The sequence below is a fragment of the Ochotona princeps genome, chromosome 10 (assembly GCF_030435755.1).
Source record: "Ochotona princeps isolate mOchPri1 chromosome 10, mOchPri1.hap1, whole genome shotgun sequence".
In the NCBI taxonomy this organism is placed as follows: Eukaryota; Metazoa; Chordata; class Mammalia; order Lagomorpha; family Ochotonidae; genus Ochotona; species Ochotona princeps.
Window position 1 is genome coordinate 42,897,002 of NC_080841.1, and position 21,123 is coordinate 42,918,124.

Consider the following 21,123-nt stretch of genomic DNA (forward strand, 5'->3'; position numbering starts at 1 on the left):
GTTAGTAACTGAGCCATAGATGCCCTATGTTTTGGAACGTACCAAATGCAGACTATAAAATAATTGTGATTAATGTTTCCAAAAAATACCTGAAAATTTGAAAAATGGCACCACTAAACTGAAATACATGGTTATCAATTTAATACCTATGCTACAAATGAAAAAGCATGATAGAAATTAAGACCCTGTAGGTGAATTTAGCAGCAAGTTAGACACAAGAGAAGGAAGGATTTTTTTAAATGGAAAGTAGCTTCTAACAAATATTCAGGTTGAAGTACAGAAGAAAAAAGGCTACACAATTTTCAAAAAGAATAAGACGCATATAGGCCAGTGCAGAGGTGAGTGCAGTCAGACTCTAGTAGTGATGATCCAAGTGAGAAGTGAAGTGGAGGCATGGGCTAGGGAAGTGAGAATAAGATATGTAGGAGACATGATTTGTAGCCTGATGTGATGGGTTACCTACAAGAGAATACTAAGAATGAATCACGAGTGTCTCAGCTGAGTAAAAACATGAATCATGATGTCATAACAGAATGGAGGCTTGAAATGGAGGCTACCGAGATCATTTGGGAGGGTGAATTTGCAGTGTCTGAGGATGTCAAGGACAAAGGCAGTGACACGTACAGGGAAAGTCTTGACTACAGTGTCATCATCAGGAATATGGAAACCATGACAGCAGATGATATTGCTCAGTGGCTGTTGGTAAGCTACAAAGAACAGGAACTGTTCGAGAGTCCTTGGGTAACACTGAAGCCTTTGGAGGAAGCCTGGAAAAGTGTGGAGAGGTAGGAGGAAACCAAGGACGGTGTGCTGAGTTGGAGCCCAAGAGAGTGTTTAAGAGAGGAACTATTAACAGTGGCAAGACTTTCAAGAGTAGGGTGAAACCCTAGAAGTGCTTACTGCACTTAGCAACACAAAGGTCATTAGCACTTGATTTGGGGAGTTGGGTGGGTGATGGGGATGAACAACGGCTTGGAATTGCTGGAAAGTAAGAGCCTTGACTTGATTTTCTGGAAAACAGGCTATTCTGAAAATGTAACTATGGAAGAAAGGAAAGGTGATTGGGTGGGATGCATGCCTTTCTTCTTTGGGGTTCTTAAGGTCGGAGTGGCCCAGACACCTGGAAAGGGCAATAAAAAGAATCCCAAAGAGAGAAGGGATTACTGGGAGGCTTCATTAAGAAACAAGCAGGCACAACTCTGCCTCCACTGCTAACGTGTTTGAACTTGTGCTGATCGTTTCATCTCTCTGGGTTGCACAGTAAATTGTAAGGCTTCTCTCTGTGGGTGATTTCAAGCTACACTTTTCAAAAATGGCACCAAAACATTTACATTTGAGTTTCCACCACATTAATTTGATCTCTCTGCCCTGTTTTTAATTAGTATTTATTCTTAGCCGTTTCATGCATGTACATATTTTGCAAAAGCAAAATAGTAAAGGAAATACCCCCAAAACAGCAGCTCCTGCTCCACACCTGCCTACTTTCAGCCACATGCAATTCGTGTTGCTAATTTTCCTTGGTACCTTTCCCATTTAGCTGTGTAAAATTCTTATCTCAGGGTTTTTTTTTTAATATAGACATATGCTGAGTTCTGCCCCATTGCCCTCCTTCTCCGCCAAAGTCTGTTCCCTTCAGCATCATGACATCCTAGCACTTGGTTCAGAGCACCTGCCTGGAAAGCTGTTCACAGACACTGCCTCGTTTGTGAGCAACCCGTCACTTCTGCCAGCAGTATTTGCCTCTTTTGTCTCATTCACCTTGATTTCCATTTAATGATTATTATTTTTGTTTCCTAATTGTTCCAATATCTCAAAACTTATCAACATTTTCCCCACTTCTGCCTAATCACTTGCCTGGGGATTCCCAGCCAGAGTCAACTGCAAGGAGCCCTGCTCTGACCTGCCTGCTCTCTGGCCTGGACCGTCCCCTGCACTGTCTTCCTCCTCTGCCCTTGGCTTGCCCCCTTGTTCTCATGCAGTCTCTCCTCTAATGGCCTGGGAGACGACTGTCAAGTACTGTGTGACTGCAAGTACCTTTATTCTCCATCACATGTCATCGATGGTTGGTTGGTTCGTTACAGAACTCTACCTGGAAAACAGATTTCCTTCCAAGATGATAAGGCGTTGTGCGCTGATTGTCTGCCCTCTGAACTATCTGGTATGAGGATAATTTTTATCCTTTGATGTATTTTAGTTTTCTTCTTTTTAAAAAATATATCTACTTACTTGAAAGGCAGAGTTATATAGAGAGGAGGAGAGACAGAGAGAGGTAGAAAGAGGTCTTCCATCTGCTGGTTCACTCCCCAAATAGCTTCAGTGGCTGGAATGGGGCCCATGCAAAGCCAGGAGCCAAGTGCTTCCTGCAGGTCTTCCACATGGGGCCCAGCACTTCTTCCACTACTTTTCCAGGTTCATTATTAGGAGCTGGATTGGAAATGCAGCAGCTGGGACTTGACCCAGAACCCATCTAGAATGCTGACACTGCAGGCAGCAGCTTTACCCACTATGCCACAGCACCAGCACTTTTTTTGTTCTTACCTTTCTCCCCTTATTCATAAGAAAGTGCCTTATTGTGGTTCCCTCTTCATTCATTTTGCTTGGTACTTACTGGGCCTTACATTATAGACTGTGTCCTTCAATCCTAAGAAACTTTCTTGAATTCTTTCTTTAATTTTTTTTCCTTTTAGTTAGAAAGGTAGATTTAGAGAGAAAAGGAGAGACAGAGAGAAAGCTCTTCCATTTGTTGGTTCACTCCCTAAATGGCCACAACAGCCAGAACTGAGTTGGTCCAAAGCCAGGAGCCATGAGTTTCTTCCGGGTCTTCCATGCGGGTACAAGATCCCAAGGCTTTTGGACATCCTCTGCTGCTTTCTCAGACCTGAAGCAGGCAGCTGTATGGGAAGTAGAGCAGCCAGGACATGAACCAGTGCCCATAAGAGATGCTGACACTTATGGGGGAGGATTGAACCATTGCACTGGCCGCTTGAATTGCTTCCTTCGTGGCATTCTGTACTTTTCCTTTCTGGACTTCTTTTAATTTGATAAATGCAATATCTGATTTTATTAAAATTTTATCTCTTCCTTGTCTCACTTTCTTTCACTCTCATTCTATGGGAGATGAGTCTGGCTTTACATTTCAAATCTTCCATTAATTTTAAGACCTTCTTCTTTATCCTGTGTTTTAGTTTCCAAGATTATTTCCTCTTTTTATAGCCATTTGTTCTTGTTTTTCAGATGTAACTTCTTATCTCTCTGCTGATATTGTCTTTCCTCACCGCCACCCTTATAAGTCTACCTGAACCTTCAGGGCTCAACTGAAACCCCACATTTTTCATGGATCCTATCCAATCAGATCAACTCTGCACTAAACGGGACTCTCATAGGGTACTACATTCCATACGTGCAATATTATTTATAAATAATTTATATATAATCCTATTCAGGCTTGTGTTGCTTCCTGTTGTGTGACCAGTGTGCTCTTCCCAAGTATATCATACTCTTTTCAAGAGTAGGTTCTGGTGTGAGAAATTAAACATAAAATAACCGATTTTAAAAAATCAACAGTGGAATAAAAAGTTAGGAAAATATCCCATAAGAGGGGAGAAAAAGAATGAAAGAAAAAAGGCACAGAAAAAAGTTAGAAACTCCAACCAGAGTTCCACTATCACATGAAGAGAAACTTAGAGAAAACAAATAAACAAAAAGACAAAGTAGAAGAAATTACAGAAGAAATAATTCAAGAAAGTATTTTATTGACGAAATCTGAGTCTAGAATTTTTACTTTTTCTAGTTTGGAATTATGAATTTAAAGAGTGCTAAGCAAGTGTTTGTTGATTTGAATTAAATGACAAGCCATCCACATCTCATTTAGATAATCTATCTCAGTATGGGATTCTTTAGAGCATATCGGAAACATGAGTACTTGTCAAATAATATGAAGGCTGATTTATACAGATTTCTGGAATTTTGCCTTTCCATGGTGTTTCCTTACAGTAATCATAGCAATATATCTTTTATATTTTATTTATAATAATAGTACTATTTCAGTACTTTGTATTTATCGAGTCTTCCTTGAAACCTTCAACTTGGATTTCATAGAAGTCTGCCTTTTCTCACTCATATTTCATTTGTTTATGAAAAAGCTAAATTACGTAACAGACATAACCAAGAACAGGTGGCACAAGCAAAATTGGAAGCAAACACATCTAAATCTTAGTCAGCATTTTATTCCACTGGAAGGAAATAGGGATCATGGTTGTGTTAGAGAGTGATTTGCTGCCCTGGGGCCTTTAGCCTGTAAGCATAGGGCCTTCATTAGTGGGTAGAAGGAACGGAGGGCACTAGTTAGGTGGAAGTCAGTTCTCTTTTTTAAGGAATCAAATGTAGATTCTCAGAGAAGAAGTACGCTGACCATTTGGCTTCTGATGGCCCAAATAGATCTTTATTTATAACAGTGAATCAGCTGGAACGTGTAAATTCCATTTGTGTGGTAATCCCTGAAGAAATAAAACCTCTGAGTAGAAAATGATGGCAATAATTATCTAAAAGAACTGTTGTATTTCCTGCTGGTCATACGCACAGGGTCAAAATCACTTTATTGCTACCATAATCCCAGCCATCCCTCATGGTCATTGGCCCTTCCTGGACATTCTTCTACAATTCAGAGATTAAGAAAGACCCATAGCTGAAATACTTTGTAAAAATCACAGGCAAGAATATAAACTTTTCAGTTAGAGTTGCTTCTATTTGAAACCAAAATGGAATCTCATGATTCATTTAGTGATTTATTTAGTGCTGGGTTGTTTAGAAGCAACCTAGGACTCTGAGGGCAAAGAGAGGTGTCCAAATTCTACCCTGTCCACAAAATAATAAGTATGTTCATCTTCTGCCAATATCCCTGGTTCTCACACCTTTCTTTAGCAAGTTTACTACTTCTCCTATGGCTACCCCACAGGTGAGTAGTGAGCAGAGGCAGCTTTTATATAAGTGTAATAGAAAAAGTGTTCACGTTTTGAGCCACAAAATCACACCACGTGCCAGGGAACACACAGAAGATTCGCTGTTGGTAGCCAGGGCCCATTGGCAAGGCTGTCTCTTGGAGTCAAGAGAGCAGCAGCCCACTGGCAGAAGATGAAAGCGATATGAGGGCAATTGAGAGAAGGAGTCTTATAGTTTAGAAAAAGGGTTTTATTCATCAGGAAAGAGACAGTCTGATGAACTGCTCCTTGGTGGGCGGCAGCACGGGACCACTTCCACATGGCAGGTGATCAGGAGAGGGAAATGACTGCCCAGGGCATACACGCTGGGCTTTTATACAGCTCCGGTGTGGGCAATGGGAAAGCAGCAGCTCCTCAGTTTGCGCATGCTTGTGATGGATCATCATGGCAGGTGTTGACCTGTGCAGCCTTGGCATTCCAGACATTTCTGGATAGGAGTGTCTGCTTGACTTCTGCAGTGCTGGAGACAGTTCTGCTCAGACCACTAAGAACAAACAGTAAAATTAAAAATCTTACCAATTCCTTTGAATTTTCCTTTTTTTTTTTCCTTCTTTGTTGCTGTGTCTCGATATCAACTGGACACAGGCTTGAGTTAATCACCCATCAGGGTGTGTTTAGTGTATTCCATGTATCTTGTTTCTGTTTGGAGTTATTTCTAAATCACAGACAAGGGGACACCCTTCTTTGCTGGTCTGCCATGCCCCCAGCATGGCTGCCCTGCACCATGTCTCAGCCTGGATGGGTTGGGAAGCCTTTAGGAACAGTGCATCCTCACTCAGCCATCTCCTTCCTGGCCCACCAGGCTCAGGGGCAATGACCTTCACTTCCTGGCAGTAACTCTCTGCAGACCACGTGCCGTGCTGTGGGCTCCCACCCCCTACGTGCTCCTGACCTCCCGCATCTGGCCCTGCTCCCTTCTGCCAGTAAAAAGATCTGTATTTTGCTTGAACAGTTTTCCAAATATCAGTGACCCTTCTCCTCTAGAAACTAGAATGACATCAAAAAACTATCTTCTGCCAGCAACATTTCCTCATGAAGCTCTTTTGACTCTGAACTCCTATGTGTATTTATGCCTCCTGGGATGGGTGGTCTCTTTGAAAAGTAGAACCATGGACTCTTAGGCGGAAGAGTGTTCTACCAAAATGGCCTTTAAAAGGTTCTCACTATTTGTATCATTCATAGCCAGGACATACCTGATGTGCCCAGCAAGTAGCTGCCCCAGCCTGGTCACAAAGACAATTCCAGCTTGAGGCAATTCTTGAAAACTGTGTTTCAATGAGGTGTCTGCATGTGTCTATCCTCCTGCGCTATCACCCTTCCCCCCAAAAAAGATCGAGCAACTTCCTTCTCTTATTTAGTAGGTTACAGAATCCCTCAGCCAACCCCCCATGGAACTGGGGCTTCAGCTCAGATAATCCCCACATCAGTAATCCTACTGTATGAAGCCTTTCATTCCAAACTTAGTGGGAACAGAAGGACGTGCCTATAACATCCAGTTGCCACTCAACATTTTTTTTCAAGTGAGTAAAGCAATCAGTTGAAGACCTTTAATAGAAAGGTATTACTGAAATAACAAAGAAAAAGACCTTGCCCCTGTCTATATTTGCTTTTTAAAAAAATGGGGATGGGGTGGGAAATGGTCCGTGTCAACCCAAGAATATAATAACACTGCCTCTCTTTCCTTGTTTTAGGGAATGCTGTCGCTTTTTTGGAGACAATGGCTTGACTTTGAAGGTGTTTTTTACCAAGGCAGCACCCTTTGGTGTTCTTTGGACACTCACAAACTACCTGTACTTACATGCAATAAAGAAAATAAACACTACGGATGTCTCCGTGTTGTTCTGCTGCAACAAAGCTTTTGTGTTCTTGCTCTCATGGATCGTTCTCAGGGACAGGTTCATGGGAGTGAGGGTAAGTTCCTTATTATCTGTCTTCCTCCCTCACTCAGTCATGTCAGCCAAAACCTGCCCATTAGCTTGCTTAGCCCCATGTGCTGGACCCGTGAGCATAACTGCTGACCACCCTTTTTCCAATCTGCAGCAGACAGGCAGCCCCGCAGAGGGCTCAGTTCTTGGTGTGCCTTGCAAACTTCTTGCTTGCGAATCATACTGGACAAGCATTCATGAAAGCACCTTTCATTTCAAGCATCTCAACAAGCATTCCCTAAAGTGTGTGCCAGCCAGGGGCCCCGCCTGGAAACAATGATGTGCTCTGCTCTCCGCCTGCTCACCCCTTCTCCCTGTGGCTTTCCAGGCCGCGGTGCATGGCCTGAGTGTGCCCTGCAGCCTGAGGCTTTCTGCTGACACTGTCCTCTGGTCAGGATGTGTGGACCCCACAGGATCCTTCAGCATCCATGTGTGCATGTGGGCTGGATCTTTGGTCTGGAGCATGTGCACAGCCAAAGTGGGCCAGACACACCTGTGCAAAATCCTGACCTTCATATTGCATCAAAGGGAAACTGAAATGAAAACCCTTGACTTCTCATCATACAATGGAGATTTAGTAAATTATGTCGAAAACCAGTCAAATTTAGCAAATCAAAATTCATAGTGGTTACGTGAAATATAACTACCTTATGAAATACTAAGCTGAAGTGATACAAGAAGCTGCCCTGAATTAAAGAAAGAGGGGACATTTCACCTGGACAGATAGGAGACGTTAACTCCAGTGGCTTCCGCCTGGCTCCCTCTGGTGGCCAGAAGCTGCAGCTGAGCCATCATCATGTAGCACAAACCAGGACCAAAAAAGAGCATTTGGCCACACACAGCTCAATCTTCGGTAGAGGAGAGCACTGTTTGCAGTCTTCCTGCCACGAAGCTAGGAACCTGTTGGAAGGAAAGTCCAGTCCTTCCTTCATTGTCCTGGGAACAATGACATCACCCTAAGAGTGGCTCCATGCCCCAAGTGAGTTACACAAACAGCAGTGGAGACATGAGTCAACTGCTGATTTGGTATTTTTAGCTTGCAGTAGGGGGAAAATTTGTTTTGAGGCTTAGTGTTAATTTTGGAATAAAAACTCACTTCTGTGCTACCATCCAGAAAAGTCTTTAGCAAATTTAAAAAAATGCAGGTCTTTCCAGCAATAATCCACCCATAGCCTGCCTGACCTGACCCTGAGCATGTTGCTATACACATCTTTCAGGACTTTATTTTAATGTGAACAGTCAAGAAAGTTCACGGAATTTTCTGCCATGAATCTGAGGTCCCAACCAAAATTCCAGATGGCATTCTGTTCCTGGGAAGGGAATCTTCAAGTTTAATTTTGCACCTGCCAGAAAGAAAATATTTTTTTTCTGAAGAGAAAGATATATATGTATATATATTAAAAACAAAAAAGCTAAACCACTCCGAGACACTAAGAACAGTGTGGCACGTTCACGTCTTTCTTGGTTGATAGAGATGGGTAAGACAATCTCCCTTTTTTTTAAACTGACATCCCAAGACTGTGATACAGCCCAGCTTGCTGGCTACTTGGCTGGTTTGCTGACCACTGCAGACTGCACAAAACTTTCTGTTGAGTTCTTGGGTACTAGATCAGCATGAAATGAAGGTCAGAGAAGCCGGTACTGCTGATGGAAGTTGGTAGTTTGGAAAGCCTTCTGGTGCTATAGATCTGTTTCATAATCATTGCTCCGCTTAACAGCCAGGCCGAGGCAACTGAGAGCATCCCACTGCATGTCACAGTGTATTTCCCTCTTCTTATCGTGAAGGGTGCGATCCCAGCCACTTGCTAGAGTGACTGGAAGTTTCCCTCCCATAAACAGATGGAGCTTTCAGGACAAGGTGATCTCTAAGTGCTCCCTGGAATTGCACCGGCTTCCCTGAAACTACTTCTACTGGGTGACTCCCAGAGACTGCAGAGAGCTAGCTTGGCTCTGCATCCTGGAGGGCTGAGCACATGAGCTCAAGGGTGGTTGCAGACATAAGGAGCCTGAAGAAGGCTCAACCTCATGTTTGTGGAGCAGGTTGCTGGGAGACTTGGGTTACTGAGAAATGACTGAGATCATACGGCAACAGATCTGGGTGATATGAGACCCAAGAAGAGGCGAGCGTGTCTTGCAATGCTGGAAACAGCTCCACCATGTAGAGACTGCAGGGATGTTCATCTCAACAGAGCTCAGGCTGGTCCTGGTTACTGTCTGACTCTCTTCTTAGGTGTGTTTTCCATACACATTCTCGCTGTCCACGTCAGGGGTCTAGGACAGTGCGGTGCATTAGAGTCAGTTGGCTCAGCTGCAGAACCAACCTCTACTCTTACAAGCTGTCAGACTTTGAGCAAATCACAAAAAGTCTGTAGCCCCATCTTTTTAAAATGGGCCGAACATGACTACTTATCATAGAACAGCTGTGAAGGCAAAATAAGATGATGCATGCTTGGCACTTTATAAAAGGTGATTGTTGCTTTCTTACTGTTCTTAGTGCATACCTCCTTCTCAGCAGGAAGGGGTTGATGGATCAGCCTAACTCCTTTGTTGGCGGAATCAGAAGCTGACGAACATGCAGAGAGGCAGCCTTGTATGGCAGAAGCAGCAAGAGGATGAAAGCAAGAAGAGATCTGGAGAGGAGAGGGAGAGGGAAGGGGCCCCGAGTGAGCCTACCCGGGGGTGCTCAGGCCACTGAGGCCCCTCCCAAGCCTCCATCTGAGGGGAAGTCTTGACCACTCTGCAACGAGGATGGAAGCAGGAGCCAGGGTGATCACAGAGCCTGTTCACGTGGGCCTTGGAGCCACCACAGCACCTCCTGGAGAGGCAGGGATGCCTTCCCATGCCTTCCCATCACAGGCCAATTCCCTCTCTGCTGCTGCCTTCAGCAGACCGTTTTGTGTCTCCCAAGGGGTCACCTTGCCTAGGATGCTGACCAACATCTGTGTCATCCCCTACAACCTAGACCCCACAGGAGTGGCACATTGGAGGGGGGCAGGAGCATGATGGTGCTCCCTGCCCAGGCGTCTTTCCACTCTGGGGAGTCTGAAGGGCCAACCAGGGGAGCGCTGTGTCCCCTGCATGTTCTGATAGTCCTTGAGTGCAAGTCAGGCTCTGCAGGCAAGTTCTTGAAGGTATCCTGCTTTCTCCTTGCCAAAGTGTCCCAAATGTGTAGCATTCCACTCATCGAATGTTCCAGAAGAAAGGTAGTCAGACGCAATCCTGGTGTCTCCCAGCAGCTGCGGGACTTTCCCTCACCTCCCCTTTCAGCCCATGGCAGCACCACCTGCCGCCTGCCTTGCCAGGCCTCTGGTCTAGAGCCGTGGGAACTGGGCAGGTTAATGCCAGGGGTGCTGCACATGCTCAGAGAGACATCGTGAGCACACTGACTGCTAGTAACATGCTGGCCTGTGCTTCTTCCTCTTCTCCAGCTAATTGCTTTGCAGATCCAGTAGAGGAGATGGCTGTCCCCTATCCCTAGGGCGCCTTGTTTTGGGGGAGTGCCATGGGGTACACAGAGGGGCCAGGAAGAGGTGAGAAGGGAAAGGCTTAAGAAGCTGAGGGAAATCCACTCACCCTCATTCATTCAGACTCTGTGCCCTTCCCAGGGGGCAAGATGGATGGGGGTAGTGGCTGTGGGATGGGGTGATGGAGGTTGTGGAGCACCACAGTGGACTTGACTGACCTTTACGGAATTCATTTTAGGCAGGGGGATGTTTTTACATGAAAAACCAAGAAACCCAGAAAAAAATGTAAAATGTTTATGTATATCTTAAAAACAGCTGGAATCTTCAAAGCAATGGCAGACTTGAGGAAGGACTCTTGGGTCCCACCCTCTGAAGTCTCAAGGCACATTTTAACTCTGTTTCCATGGGATGGCAGAGTGAGGCAGGGAGCTGCTCATCAGCCTGCTTCCCAGCACTTGAGCCATGTCCCAGCAGGGCTGCAGATCCCCAAGGACAGATCCCCACGGACAGGGCCACCAGCCCTCTAACTTGCAGCTGGAACCCCGCCAAGAGGCAAGGAGAAGGGGGCACTGTGGCCTCCTCTGACATATTCTGCCTTGCCTGATGGAAGGGCAGTAGCCCCTCTCTTTTCGTACTCTGCAGGCCTTCCTCCCAGAGCTTCTGCCCAGCACGCACAGTTCACGTGGAAGCTCTCCAACGTCTGCAAGATAATCAATAGAGAAGAAAGGGGAAGAGGTTAGGAATTGGCACTGCAAGTCAGAAAAGATAGACACATAGCTAGATGATCAATCTTTCATTTCCTCAGATGAGCTGTAAGTCTTGGAAAGACTTCTGGCAATGTTGCCTAAAATGTCCGTTCTCTTTCCTCACTTCCTTGCTTTTACTCCTGATTTGTTGTTTAAGTACTAGTGAGGCAAGACTGGTCCAAGCAGCATCTTTGCCTTACGTCTGTCTCTGGAGCGCAAACCAGCTGGTTTTCACTTGCCCCTTCTTATCCTCTTGGAGTCAAAACATATTTGTCTTCTTGCTCTTTGTCTTATTTTTGAACATGTGCACAAGGTACACAAAGCACCTGAATATAAAACACATGCACACAGATGATGCAAAGTGACGCACCTGACCACAAATGAATTACGACATCACGAAGCAGAGGTGGACAGACGAGGGCTAGTGACTCTCTAGTTTGTGAAAATCACCTGCTTTCTTGAAGGCAGATCTGTGTTGTGGGCGATATAGCATGACATCTGGGAAGTAGTGTATGAGGCACACACCAGGAGAAATATAAACTTAAATATGGTGATCGCAATTCAGCTACATTACTTTTTATTCCTTTTTTTAAAAAAAGATCTATTTATTTTTATTGTTAAGGAGGATTTACAGAGAGAAGGAGAGACAGAAAGATCCTCTATCTGCTGATTCACTCCCCCAAGTGGCTGCAATAACTGGAGCTGAGCCAATCTGAAGCCAGGAACGAGGAGCTTCTTCCAGGGTCCCAAGGCATTGGGCCATCCTCTGCTGCTCTCCCAGGCCACAGGCAGGAAGAAGGATGGGAAGTGGAGCAGCTGGGACACGAACCAGCACCCATGTAGAATCCTGGGCATGCAAGGCAAGGACTTTAGCCACTAGGCTACCACGCCGGGCCCCTAGTGCATTACTTTAATAAACCTAAAAATTGTGTGTTTAAACCACTATGGAAAGTTCAGTTCAAATCTCAGAGTATAACTGGCAATAGCTTGCAATGTGAATAATATTTCCCCCTTTAAATATACAAAAAATCATCAAAAACTTGCAGAAATGTATATTATGTAGACTATAAACAAATTTTAATTTTGATATAAAAATAATACATTTATATTTTAGTTCCATTTTCCATGAGCTAAGTACTTTCATATAAACAACAGCTTTGCAATGAAATTTGAAATTTATGTTCTGTTCTCCCCACACCTCAGCTGTGTGACCCTGAGCAATAACTTAACCTCTCTGAACCTATGTTTTTGAGTCTATAAAACAAGATGAATGATGGTATTTATGCTTTTTAAGGACACAAAGATAAAGTACATAGAAAATATTTATCCTGTGACCACTGAGTAAATCTTAATTATCTAATATTATTATCAATAGCTGAAGTCAATTTTGAATGATCTGTTAAGAGAAATGAAATTCATAAATGCAGTGGTTCAAACTGCTACCACACATACGTGTTCTACCGACCACTCCCCATGTCTCCACTCTCCACCCCTCAGCCGTAGTCCCACGGCGAGCCTGGAAGGTCGGTCCTTGGGTTTATCCTTTGTGCAGGTGCGTTCTCTCCTCCGGGAAAAGTGATTGCAGGTCTTTGTATCTCCTATTACTCTGGCCATTTGACATTGCCCAACAGGGGTGTGTGCTTCCTCATGAAGCTTTCGGCCACTCTGAAAAGCCATCTAGCACATCCTGGGTTGAGTTACCCTGACTGGTAGGTGACATTCTGTTAAGCCCCACTCCTGATATGTAAACCAAGGACAAGATGTGTTGACCTCACTGTGCCCTCTCTGTTGATATGAAATCCACAAAAGCAGACTCCCACAAGGTCCTTTTACAAGGAGGGGAAAAGACTGGGGTACAGTCCAGGTGCTGTCCTGGAATTGTCTACCCAGCTTTTGTCATGACCAAATGACTGATTGCTGGAGTGGGGACCACCTCCTGCTCAGGTTCCCAAGGTGCACAGTGCTGCTGCTGGCAATTCCAGGTTCTTGGTTCATGCCAAGCCATACTGAGTGCCCTCCCAAAGCAACAACACAAGTGTGGACAGGACCACCTTGCCCCTAGTCTTCCCCCAGGAGGCCTGAAAAGGAAACACCACTTTCCCCATCCACAGCTGAATCCATGAACATCTCTAGGTCATTGGCACTTGGAGGGTCCACATGTCACCCCACTTTCTGCCCTGACCACCATTTTCTTCCATCCATCCAGATAGTGGCTGCCATCCTCGCCATCGCCGGCATCGTGATGATGACCTATGCCGACGGCTTCCACAGCCACTCCGTCATTGGCATAGCTCTGGTGGTGGGCTCGGCGTCCATGTCAGCCCTGTACAAGGTACGTGCGGGAAACACATTTGGTGAGGTGGCCTGGCTCTCCCTGGAATGTGCGCAGGTCTCATAGGGCTATCCTTTTGCTATAGGGGAGCCAAGAGATGTGCCTGCTCTGTAAGGTAAGCAATTGATTTCAATGCTCCCCAGGCAGGCAGCGACTAATGCCAAGAGCCATGCTGAAGCATACAGCCACTCCCGGCTTTGGTTCTGTGGACATTTCCATCAATGGCACACTTGGGATAAAACAAGTGTTGCCCACTGGATCAACAGAGTCAGATTCATGACTTCACTGTTTGGCAAGAAGTGAAAAAGGGGCCCTATGTTGCTGGCTCAGTGTTTGCTCAGGTTAAGTTCCCAGCCCATTAGACGATGGGACATGATAAAGATGTGAAAACCCAGTGTGGCTTTGTCATATCAATCATTGATCACACAGTTTCTGCAGCCATCAATGGTAAACACAAATCCATATACAATACAGGCACTACCTGTATAGATGAAAGCACAACTTATCATATGGGGATAGGAGACACTTTTAACAAAACATTGTGAACCGCTGGCTTAGGGACAGCAATGTTTTATTCCCACAATGGGAGTCCTTGTTCTGTTCACCTCCTGATTTGATCAAGCCACCTGCTTCCTCTCTCCTCCCCTCTCCCACTCCTTAGATCCACAATAGAGGCTGCAATTTTTCTGGGTCTTTAAATTGGGAAACTGATCTGGAAGATTCAATGACAAATGAGATTTTTACCTTCAAGACTTACCAGTTCTTTGTGGATCCAGACAGAAGAACAGAGAGAGTTAAGCACTGTAGGAAAAAAAAATCATAAGAAAAGGCATTTCCTTCTCAGCTGAGTGTCAGGCATTATGATCTGGGGAAAGAGAATGGTGTTTTCTTACTTTCCATCACTCCTTGCCCTCACCGCCCACAAAGACATGCACAGCATTTTCCTTCTTGGGACGACAGCTCGTCAAGGGAATGCTAGTCTAGCACCACGCTAAGACTTCAAAGCCACTTCCAAATGCAGAAAATATTAAAGGCTCATATTCTGCTAGAATCAATTAGCTGCATGCTAATGAGGAGCCGAGAGCATGTAGAGACTCCATCCACAATGGAAAGAATACGCCAATTCAGATGGCTGGCTCCAGCTCCTCTACTGCCTGCAGGTTGTCCAAGCGGATTAACAGGCAGCAGGCTGAAGACTCCTTCCTTCCCTTTCTGTGCTTCCCACACATTCGTCAGGAAGGATGTACCTGAGCTGTCAGATGCTGAGCAAGGAAAGAGCAGGCAGAGATGGAAGACAGCTCAAACAGGACAGCAGCACAGAGACACAGGTGCTCATCTGGGGCTCCGCATCTTTGAGTTCAGTCTCCAGACAATACAGACAAATGTGCCTCTCCCTTCTGGACCTCCCAAACACCAGCACTGTCCTATAAACAAGAACATGTGCAAGAAAGGATAGTTTTGTGCATACCACTGATGCCAGCATCATGTCTGGAATGGGGCTGGTGGAATGGGGCAGAGATGAGCCTGATTCCTCCCTCCTGGAGTTATACAAAATGCCTTTGCACCAGAGTCAATTTTCATGAGGCCAGTAGTTTTCAAACTGTGTTGTCCAGGGGTTAGGGATCAATTGTAGGAGTTCCTAAGAGGGTATGAGTAATAAACATTTCTAATGGAATGACCACAACACAGAAAAACCAAAACTTAGTGTGCAAACCCCTGATCCCCAAAGATGCTGTGTAGGCAGAATTACTCTCTATCTGCAAGTGTGCATACAGAGGGGCCCAGGCCCTCTCCATTGCCCCTTTGCTAAAAGCCTGGTAAGGTGACATGGGCCTGAAATATGGCATCCCCTCGGGGGACATCCCTAGCCATATCCAGTGCACTCTGCTTCACCTGGGTCAGCCTGGGGTCTGGGTGCGCCCTCACCCCTCCTCCTCTGCTTTCTCCTACAGGTTTTGTTCAAGCTCCTCCTGGGCAGTGCTAAGTTTGGAGAAGCTGCCTTATTTTTGTCCATTTTGGGTGTCTTTAACATCCTCTTCATCACCTGCATTCCTGTCATCCTCTACTTTACCAAAGTGGAATACTGGAGCTCCTTCGACGACATTCCATGGGGAAACCTTTGTGGATTTTCAGTTCTTTTATTGAGTAAGTAACCACTCTCCTGTCTTTGATCCCCAGAAACCAGAGATTGAGAGAGGACTCTGGAAACCTGTGCCATGAGGAAAAAAATAGTTTATTAGTCTTAAGGTCTTGCTATGCTTTTCAGGTCCGTTGTGTTCCACAAAGTCAAGTCTTTAAAGATGAGGTTGGGTTCAAATTCCAGATGAATGGTCATTATGCCATCTCTGGTATACACAAAGACCATCCCTGCTCCCCAAGAGTGATTAGCATGTTTGCATATTACCTAGAATTATGACACGAGGAGTTGGCAAGCGCTCTTAGAATATTGCCCAAGTGTCAATGTTTAATAAATGCTGTCATTTATTAATGCTACCATTGTTATTAGTGTCATCATAATCACTATCACTGTTATTCCAGGGATACTAGGTATCAGGGAGCAAAGTAACCAAGGAGATACCACACCCCACTGCGGTCTAAAACATACAGCCCAAAGCTCCTATGTAGACAGAAGGATTCCCAACACCACAGAAAAACAGCTGATCCATGGGGCTCCATTTCTTTTTCTGGAACCTTCTCACTAGTTGCCCTTCCCTAATTCTTTCCCTCTGGAAAGGCCAGGGAAAAGAAGGGGATATGTGGAGAGTGTTTATCCAGACACTCGAGTCCTGGAGCCCTTCAAGGAGTAAGTGCACTGCACCAGAGCTAAAGGCTGTGATAATTCCTATGACGCCAGTCTCATGGGAGCCAACAGGTCAGACAGGCCAGCATGGAAGCAAAGCACAGGGCTATTGCGAATAACACCCATTTCTAAATTGTTTATTTTCAGCATTCAATATTGTATTAAATTTTGGCATTGCTGTTACTTACCCCACTCTGATGTCTCTTGGGATCGTCCTCAGTGTACCTGTGAATGCAGGTAAGTCCAGATGACTTTCCACATCTGCTCATTATAAAACACACACACACACACACACACACACACACCACACTTGCTGTGGCTGATCCAGAATGCATATTTTTCCTTCTGCAAAGGAAAACCAAAAAAGAAAGCATTTAGGGAAAGTGCTGTTGTTTGTTACATAGGTGTGATTTTCTCCATCATGGACTGAGTGTCATGTACATACAACCCCCTTCGCATAAATCCTGTATGTGCTGATCCAGACTCCATCAGCAGGAATGCCTCATGGTGCAGTGTGCAAAGTGGCCAGCAGGAGACCTTTGGAGACCAGGCTCCAGCAGCGTCACCACAGGCACCCTGGAGATCTGTGATTGCAGCATATCAAGTTGTCTCCTTCACTACCGCCCTTGATACTGAATGAACCATCTGGGCCAGCACGTTGGAAGGCACGAAGTACCCGAGTGATGCATCACTGTACTCACACATTGGTCTTATCACAAGAAGACATGCTCCAGGAAGCTTTCCACAGGCTTCACTGAGTGCTGGAACCAGGTGTTGGAGAAATTAATCTGAATGATTTCTTATTTTTTCCTGCAACACTAGAGGTTTAATAATGTGGTCAAGAAGGGGGTCACACTCTATTCTTGATAAAAGGAGAGAAACAAAGGAAACTTCTATTAACCCAACCTTCAGAGCACAGCCATCACCTCTCCTGACACCTGCTCATGAGACCTGCAGACTATCTGTGCCAACAGGATGCTTTGCCAACATGAAAGAATTAAGGTTTTTCTGAATTACAATGTGAATTACATTCCACAAAAGGGCTACTAATAAAATTATTTTCAGGTTTAGCTTTTACCCCTTTACTCTTTCTCCGCCCATGCAGACCTGGTGAGAATCAGACAAGAATAAAAAGGGAGGCAGAGGGATGTGGGGGGAATTGAGAGAGGAAATATGGGAATGCCAAACCGGTGCAATTGACCAACGGCCCCTCACCCTGACCCCTGGTGAGGGGAGAGTTGGTGCCTCTCTGTCCAGTTTTGAAATGCTGCCTTGTGTCTCCCTGGTATAGAAAGCAAATTCCAAATTTGCCTGGACCAGATTGGTGAGGAAAATCTAGGCAATATGAAAGAAGAAAACCTTAACATCACAATGCTTTTAAGACATACTAGGGGATTTTAACAGCATAATGATTTGAAGTTTTTTGAATGATGTGAATCCCACTTCTAATTTTATCCCCTCACCTGATGGATGAGCCGTGTGCCCCTTGCCTCTTTAATAAGCTCAAAGGAAAGGAGATGACATCAGTAACAGGCCTGAGAAGCTCTATTAGTCAGTGTCCTGGGATGGCACAGCAATTTGCATTTATTGTCTTAAATGGACAGGTACAAGGTTGGTTTTCAAATACACAACTGATGTATAAACTGTGAAATAACGTTTTGGAATTTTTAACAGCTCGAAGGATACCTGTATAGACAATTTGAAAAGTATCAAATATATAAAGAATACCACTTTCATTATCCTGCAACTCAGAGATGTTCACAGTTAAATCCTGGTTTATTTCCATCTAAATGCAATCAACTCTTGGTATCCACAGGAATGGGTTCCCTTGGTGATAGAAGTACCGAGGCCCAAATCCCTTACATAAAATCAAGTGGTATTAACAGATGCTGGGCACACATCCTCTTGTATACATTAAATCATCTCTGGGCCACTTCCAGTTCTTAACCTAATGCACATGCTATGTAAATAGTTGTTGTTCGGGCATCACTGTGAGGAGATGGGAGTCTACAGATGCTCAGAATAGACACAGCTCTCTTTTTCGCCTTTTTTTTTTTGATACATAGCAAGTTTAATCTGAGAATGCAGGGGTAACACAGATTCCTAGACCCAACTGTACATAGTTCTTTCAAAAGTTCATGGAAGGCTTGCTAGAACATACAAGCAACTAATCTGGGAATACCTCAAAGTATCTTTGAAGATCTCCCCACTTGAACTGCTGGACTCAGAATTCTAACCAAGAAAAGACAGAAGACAGAACGGGACAATCATTCATCTCAGCTACATGTTGGCAGCGAAATATGGGACAAATGGAGACTTCATGATGGACCATATCAATCAGTGGACCACCTCATCGAGCGAAACTGGCAGTGACTCATAACTGGAGAACTATTAACTCCACTTGAGCACATATCTCAGAGCATGCCCCACATCCGGGACTTGGGGTGGGCGGGAAACCGGGTGGGGCTTCTCCCTCAATATCCCCTTTTACCTCAGATACATGATGGAAACAATATGGACATAATAGCATTGCCCACCTCCCTATCCCCCTGAACCTTTTTTTTTTTTTTCTTTCTCTTTCTTGTTTTTCCTTCAACTATAGTTAACTATGTAAAGATTGTCAACAACAATACAATAAAATGGATTATAAAAAAAAAAAAAAAAAAGTTCATGGAAGGCATATTGTTTTTAAAAAGCACACATGGGTTTCAAAGTCGCTTCACAACAAAATAAGTATCTTTTAATTCAATTCTCATGAATCTTTAAAGTCCCTTCATAATCATATGCTTCCCCAATTGCTCTCTGCTTTTATTTAGTCACCCAAATCGATGTCTAAACTAAGGTACTAGGTTGGGGAAGGTGACATACAGGGAAGTTTTATGTAATTCAAGGTAATTCACTAGAGGCCACCTGGCCCACCTAGAGCAAAACTCCACTAAGATTGATTCTGTAGTCCTGGGAGTAGGCGGTGTAGGCCCAATGGACCGGGGTGCTGGCCTCTGGTCCTGTGCCTCAGTCCATTGCTGCTAACTGCTGCGTTCTCTCTGTCCCACAGTGGTCGATCACTACACCAGTCAGATAGTCTTCAACGGGGTCCGGGTCATCGCCATCATCATCATCGGCCTGGGCTTCCTCCTCCTGCTCCTGCCTGAAGAGTGGGATGTCTGGTTGATCAAGCTGCTCACTCGTCTCAAAGTGCGGAAGAAGGAGGAGACACCAGAGGGCGGGGCAGACCTGGGCTCAGGACCTCAGAACAGGAGCAGGAGAGCCCGCCCTTCCTTTGCCCGCTAACGCCTCTCCCTTAGGACTCTGTGGTGATGCCTCCTGGTCAGGACTGGGAGAACTATTTCCTGGTCAGAGGAACCCCGCTGGGTAAGGTGTACATACTGTACAGTTTTGGTAATCTGCGGTAAGTTCTATGGTATTTATTGGCATGTCCAATTTGCTTGCACTTTTCCACATCAGACCTTTCACTTAAGGGTACCAACTTAACACAAGAGAGGGAAGAAGAACCTCGTTGTGCTTTTTAAATGAATGTAAAGTAGGTTAAGATGAGCCTCGCAGGGATTGCTTTGAGTGACAGATGTTCTTGATAAGCCAGGGTAAGTGTTTTGAATCTTAATGACTAAAAAAAAAAATGACATTGTACACTGTGATTATTTTTCAGCTATGGTAGGTCATATTTTGTTTTATACCAGAGCTGTACTCTTAATTTTAAGGAATTTCAATGAACCAAAAGATAACTGTCAGTGATCTGAATGGATAGATGTATGAATGGATGGATGGGGAATGGGTGGGGATGGGAGGATGGATGGGCGGATGGGTGGATGGAATGGGAAAAGGTGAATCAGGAAAAAGCGATGGACATCAGACACCATCGGAGGACAGGCCTGCAGCACGTAGCAGGAAGGGAAAGACAAGTTCAAGCCCCAACTGGCCTGTTCTCACATGTCTGTGTAAGATCATGCAAGAGAAATTACAGTGCCTTCTACAGAATTTTCATCTTTACCTATGTGAAGCGAGGTGACATTATAAGTCACTGGTGCCATCTTCTAATTTAGATGTAGAAATCTTTAGAAACAAATGAAATTATATGTGTGTGTGTGTGTGTGTGTGCGCGCATAAAGTGACAACGCCGGGGAGCAATGCATACAGAATGTGATTGCTGTATATGATTTGCCTATAAGGTAGACTGTGCAAGAGAGGAATTGCTGGTTGCTTTTCTTTCACAACTAAGACTGAAAAAAAATTATTTAATGAATCTGTATACCTTTTTATGAACCTTTTAAGGCTGTTTACCTACTCAATTTAGGTCTACCAGAAAATTCTATCTGTGATAGATCTGCAAAGAGGGACAGGGGGTAGAGTTTACTATTTTTGAAGTTTACATTGTTACATATGAAATGGAAGATCTTATTTTGAAATGCTGTCATAACCCAATGGTGCATTCTGTAACCATGGAGTCTTTTGTTTCCTGGGGGTAGGGAATTCACGACCTGAAATTTTTAGCAAATTGTTATTCTCAGTTTCCATTACTTGTTTGGCCAAACAGATTAATAAAACATTTCAAAAAGAAGTGTGGAGCACAGTCTGGTAGCCAGGACCACTATGGTCCTGCCACAGCCTTCTTGTTCTTCCCAGCCATGTACGTGAAGCACCTTAAAGGCAGGTAAGCCTGCCCTGCCCCCTCAAGGGGAGCAAACCATCTCCTGAGGGAGTGAAGGATTACGAAAGTGAAACGCACAACGTCCTGCCAAGCCCCGGCCCTCCAGCCTTCCTCTCCTTTTCCTTTCCAGATGAATTCATTATTTCAGTTAATATTGGCCACTCAGAGCTGCCCCAAAGCCACAGGTCTGTCC

General features: G+C 44.7%; 1 protein-coding gene across 3 annotated transcripts in view; it reads left to right on the top strand.

The window, feature by feature from the left end:
- The window catches only part of SLC35F3 (solute carrier family 35 member F3), a 320,392-nt gene extending 299,561 nt beyond the window's left edge, over positions 1-20,831 (top strand). For all 3 annotated transcript variants that reach the window (XM_004578528.4, XM_058669359.1, XM_004578529.4), the window contains 5 exons: positions 6,689-6,908; positions 13,339-13,464; positions 15,417-15,609; positions 16,412-16,501; positions 19,320-20,831. In XM_004578528.4, the coding sequence (XP_004578585.1) occupies positions 6,689-6,908; positions 13,339-13,464; positions 15,417-15,609; positions 16,412-16,501; positions 19,320-19,555 (865 nt within the window). In that variant the 3' untranslated portion in view covers positions 19,556-20,831. The remainder of the gene's footprint in view (positions 1-6,688; positions 6,909-13,338; positions 13,465-15,416; positions 15,610-16,411; positions 16,502-19,319) is intronic.
- The last annotated feature ends 292 nt before the right edge of the window (positions 20,832-21,123 follow it).